Genomic DNA, 5,934 nt, shown 5'->3' on the forward strand with positions numbered 1-5,934 from the left:
ATCTCCCGAACACTTATACCACCAGGTCTCAACACAACTCCTCCGCTAAGTATTAGTATACCACCCGGAACAACCATTGATGTTCCCCCAGGTACTATAGGTATTAGAACCATGCGAGGGACCTTACCGAGAACTGATATCATTAAACCACCTCCAACCAACAGTACTTTCCCAGGTGGTATTGATAAAAGAGCCGTACGTAACACCTTACCAGAAACAGACACCATGACACCTTCCACAACAACGACTTTCCCAACTAGTCTAGGAGCACCGAGGAAGGTAGAGACTAACAAAACTGGAACTACGTACAAGGACAATATTAAAGGTAAGGAACGTTGTTGTAACCTTGGTTTGAGTTTCGCTACCCCCACTCTTGAGTATCGTTGATTATTTTTAATTTTTGTTTTTATTTTAGTTTATTTGTTCGTTTTATTTTATAAATGTTATTGGTTATTATTCCGTGTGTAAACGTTAAGGGACCGTTGCCGTGGTAAAACTGCTCTACTTAAAGTACGATCATTTCTTAAAAATATTTTTATATTAGCGTAACCATCATATCGAAGATTTGGTTGTCTCTTAGGAAAGCATGTTTTCAAACCAACAGTGTTCATTGTTTTGGGTTATTTTAAATATTGGCTTCATAAATTTGGAGCCCAGCAGAAGAGTTCCTTAACGTCCCTCCACATAAATAATAACCAATACCTTTAACATATAAAAACCCAAAAACTTTATTCCTTGTTCATTAAATTTACCGTTCTTTTTATTTAATTACTATTATTTTAGAGAACCATTCCATATTCTTGAACTCCAAGATAGGATCAATAGGAATAGTCCACACTACTCTTAACCTAAGACGAGGGTGAAATTAATTGGGAACGATTTGTTTCCTTTCAGTTCACCTGTTTAACTAAACTAGGAGTCCATGATCAGTTGAGGATACCTTTCTGATCTCAATAACCTCATGTTTAATTAGTCGTTTCTTAAGGTTAAAGTTAGTTGTCGACTCAAACTATTGAGTTCACAATGATTAATAAATTGGTTTCGGTTTTCCCCTTTTATAGAATTTAATTTAATTTTCGTAGGTATTGTATTTTATTCCGTTTTAGTTTAGACTTTATGGAGTTTAACATAATTTATCTTTTAGTTATATTTGTATTTCTCAAGTATTTGATTTAACTCTTTTATTTATTTTCCCTGTAACTTGGACCTTTAACCCTTCTTCTTTAGGATTTAGGATTGGATCCTCTCTACTCTCTTGGAGAGAGAGATTTTTGATATAGATTAGGATTTTAACACTTAATACTCTTGCACAAGTTCAGAGGGGATTCAGATATGTACAAGAGACCGAAATAAAACGCAAAGACCCGGCTTTTGACCCAGTTTTGCGCCAGGCTTTAGCGGGGGTCGCTAAAGACAATTAAGACGTCTAGCGCGAACAGTGCGCATGCGCAGCCAGTGTGCATGTGCAGTGACCGACTTAAGGGAAAGGTGCGTACGTGCAGTCCGCGCGCGAGCGCAGCAACACGACTAGACGAAGGTGCGCATGCGCAGTTCGTGCGCATACCTTTGTCAAGAACGTTGGAGACTTCTCCACCTAGGTTGTCGTCTACTCCTTCACTTGAGTGGGTAAAACTTATCTCTGTTCGTCTTCCTATCCCACTTGAGTACGGTATTCTTGAAACGAACGGCCAACTTAGGAACCTTTGTGGCATTAAGCGTAACAGAAGAATGTTTAGTGGTTGGAGTTGCAAATCAAGGCTTATCAAGGTTGATACTTCAAGAGAAAGATGTAAGGGTTCAACTGGTGATAATTTGGTGAGATCTAAAAGAAGAGTTTGGTACTCCGTAGAGAATTCAGAGTGCTTGCCACCCGGATGGAACCATGATGATCAACTTGAAGACGGGTGCAGAAACAAGATTTGGGATCCAGGCATATATGAGGATCAAATTTAGGAGCTCAAAACTTATGACAAACTCCATCAAAGCTTGAGAAATTTACTTGGTATTGATAGAGCTTATTGGAAGTCCAAGCATTGGTGGAAGTTTCAGGATGAGTTCAAGCACAAGCCGCCATAACAAGGAGCTCACCAAATCTCCAACTTAAGGACTTTAACTAAAAGTGCTAGGTGGGAGACAACCCACCATGGTATGATCGTTCCTTTTCAATTTTAATTTTATTTCATTTTGTTTGTTTTAAAGTTTTGTTTTATTCTATTGAACCTGGAATTATTCATAACATCCATATCAGCATTTGCATTCTGCATTATGCATATTGCATACTACATAAAAAAAACAAACACGCACACGACGCGTAGGCGTCACTGACGCGTCCGCATCACCAGTGCGTTTTGAAGAAAAGAGAATTGGACAGAGAGTCACGCAAAAGTGTGGCTGGAGGCGTGCCTTAGGCACAAACATGCCCACGCGTCCGCGTCACCCACGTGGCCACGTCATTTGGAAAATAAGCCTCCCACGCGTCCGCGTCACCCACGCGAACGCGTGCCCTTAAAAATCGACGTAAAAGAGGTGTATGGCAGCAAGTTATGATGGAGTGACGCTGGAATGGTGCTGGAAGCACCAGCCTTACCACGCGACCGCGTGCCAATGTTTGAGCACTCAAGGAACTCCCATGGCCACATGTGGAGAATCAAATGAGAAGCATAGCATGAAGGAAAGATTGAAAACTCCGATGAAAATGAGGAATGTGACTTTGTGTTGGAACAATTGGAGGAAGTTATGATTGTTGAAGAAGAGGAAGAATTGGTTGAAGACTTAGGAGATGTGGAACCTCCGTGGGAACCCAGAGTTAAGGGAAACCCCTCCAAGAAGATTGAATTTGATGTTAAGGAGGAGAGTGCACAACCTCCAAAACAATTGTTGAATGAAAATTTGGAAGGAATGAAGCAAGAATTGAGTTCCTTTGGTGATGAAGATCAAGCATCAAAATTTCTTGGTAGTGAATCCTTTGAACTTAAAGAACCTTCTCTCGGTGAGATAGAAAGCAATGTGGAGGTAGATTTCTCTCATCCTTCTATTTATGATCTGAGCGATGGAGAAGAGTTAGATGAAATTGATGAACAAAGGATTTAGTTTGAAAAATCTTATGAAGAGGTGGAGGTGATTCAAGAAGAGCACAACAGAGTGGAGCTTGTAAGCTCATTGGAAATACCTCTCCCCAAGCCATCATCATCCATTCTTTTATTCAAGTGGGTAAATCTCTCATCTCTAAGCTTAGTTAGCCCACATGAATATGGTTTGCTTGAGACGGATGGGCAACTTAGAGCTCTTTGTGGTTTTAAGAGCAAAAGGGAGATGGTTAGTGGTTGGTATTGTAAATTAAAGTCCATGATGGTTACATGTTCAAGGCTTAATTGCAAGGGTTGGTGTAGAAATAGATTGCTTGGGTCTAGAAGGATGTTTGGTCGCTTAATTGAGAATTCACCTTGCTTGCAACCCGGATGGATTAATGATAATCAACTTGAGGACGGGTGTAAAAACAAAGTGTGGGATTCCAGATCGCACAAGGAGAATCAATTTTGGGAGCTCATGGTTTGTGAAGAACTCCATCAAAACTTGGAGCTATTGATTTCAAATGATGGAGTTTATTGAAGATTCAAGCATTGGTGGATGTTCAAGGAAGGATTCAAGTACAAGCCACCTTGATGAGGAGCTCCCCATAAGTCCAACTTAAGGACACTAAATGAAAGTGCTAGGTGGGTGACAAACCCCAATTTGACGGTTTGTTTTGCATTGAATTCAGAGTATTTTGATAACCTTTTGTCACATTTAGCCTAGGAATTAGCATGATTTTGTTATCTCTCCCATATTCGTGCTTAAGTGTAAAAACATGCTTTCTAAGCCTTATTTTGATGAATTCTAGTTCTTCTTTGATTCCATAAGATGCCTTGAGGTGTTTGCTAGTGATTCCAGGATTGAAGTAGGCTAGGCATGGATCAAAGGAAGCAAGGAAGGAAGCATACAAGTGGAGAGAAGCATAAAAAGTCAAAGAAGCAAAGTCAGCCATGCACGCGCACGCGCACAAGGCGCTCACGCGCACATTGCAGAATCGACCAGGGACGCGCACGCGTACCATGCGCGCACGCGCCGATGATGGCACATGACCTCATTAATGCAACACGTGCCTGGCGATTTGAGAGGGTTTCTGAACCCATTTTTGGCGCCAAATTGTTAAGGGAAAGGAATAAAAGGATGAAGGATTAAGAAGAAGATCATCATCATTCCCAACCAATAATCACTTTTAGTTTTAGTTTAGTTTTGAAAGTTAGTTTCTAGAGAGAGAAGCTCTCACTTCTCTCTAGAATTAGGATTAGGATTAGGTTTAGTTCTTAGATCTAGGTTTTAATCTTTGCTTTCTTCCACTTCTATCTCTCAATTCTTTGTTACTGCATTCAATCTCCTTCTACTCCTTTGTTGTAATTTCCTTTATGTTGTTCTTATACTTTGTTGTAGATCTAGTATTGTTCCTTCTACATTCTTCCAATTCAATAAGAGGTAGTTCATAATAAATGTGTCTTCTTTGCTTTTCTATTGTTGATCTCTTGTTTTTGTAGTTGTAGATTCCTTTAATTCTTGCATTTAATAATGTTTACTCCTCTTGCACTTTATGTGTTTGTTGAAATGTCTCTTTTAGTTTTAGTATAGATTTTGTTCCTTTTGGCCACCACCCTATGATCCATATCCATCATATAACCAATCACCCATACCACATCCTTGTGATCATTATGAGCAAGAACCTTTAGAACCACCACAACCTTATCACGATTACTACCATGAACCACCTCAATACTCATCATCTCCATACCTTTACCAAGAAGAACCACCTTCCTACCATGAACCCTCCCTCCAAAATAATGAACCTTCCTACCCACCACAAGCCCCAATAGACGATCCTCTTACTTTGTTACTCCAAGGACAAGAAGCCATGAAGCGGGATACACTTGAGTTTGTGACCAATTTGACCAAGGTGGTGCACACTTTAGCCCACCAATGCTTGAATACTCAAGGTACTTCCATGACCACATGTGGAAAGCCAAAAGAAGAGCAAAGTATGAGGGTGAAATTGGAAAATTTGGTGGAGAAAAAGGAGTCAAATTTTGTATTGGAGCAACTAGAGGAACCTATAATCATTGAAGAAAAGGAAGAAGTGATTGAAGATTTAGGAGATGTTGAAAGTCCAAGGGAATCTAGTCTCATGGAGCACTCTTCCAAGGAGCTTGATATTGAAGTTGAAGAAGGTGCGCAACCCCCAAGGCATCTCATCGTTGGAGACTTGGAAGAGGCCTATCAAGAGATGGATTCGATCATGAATGAATTTCTCTCTACAATGGAATCCTCTCCCATTGGACATGAAGTTGAAAGTATAAAAGAGTGTGCACAACCTCCCATACCCTTGGTGAGCAATGAGAAAGAGAGCTACCAAGAGGAAAACGTCGGCTTGGTGTATATCGAAATTGAAGAATATGAAGAGGTTGACCAAGAAATGGATTTATTCATCAATGAATTTCTATCCAAAATTGAACCACCTCCCATTAGGCAAGAAATCAAAGTTCTTGAAGACAACACCAAGCTATGTGATAAAAGGGGAAAGGTTGAAATCAAGAAAGCCCGCAAGGAGGTGGAAATACACAAAGAAGAGCACAAGGAAGTAGACCTTGCATTGTCTAAGTGTGGGGAGGTCTCCCTTCCCGAGTCACCATCCAACACAACATTCGAGTGGGTAAAATTCTTATCCATAAGCTTCACTTTCTCGCTTGAATATGGTTTGATTGAAACGGATGGACAACTTAGAGCTCTTTGTGGAATTAAAAGCAAGAATAAGTTATGTAGTGGTTGCAAGTTAGGAATTAGGCTCATTAAGGTCAAAGTTTCAAGGCATAGGAACGATGATTGGAAGAATATCACATTGCATGGGTC

At 40.1% G+C, this 5,934-nt stretch overlaps 1 protein-coding gene across 1 annotated transcript in view; it reads left to right on the forward strand.

Annotated features, from left to right (window-relative positions):
* Positions 226 to 5,934, forward strand: part of LOC107615730 — a 13,364-nt gene continuing 7,655 nt past the window's right edge. Inside the window, exon 1 of the mRNA XM_016317767.1 lies at positions 226 to 325. Within this exon, the coding sequence (XP_016173253.1) occupies positions 226 to 325 (100 nt within the window). The remainder of the gene's footprint in view (positions 326 to 5,934) is intronic.

This window comes from Arachis ipaensis, chromosome B09, assembly GCF_000816755.2.
Source record: "Arachis ipaensis cultivar K30076 chromosome B09, Araip1.1, whole genome shotgun sequence".
Taxonomy (NCBI): Eukaryota; Viridiplantae; Streptophyta; class Magnoliopsida; order Fabales; family Fabaceae; genus Arachis; species Arachis ipaensis.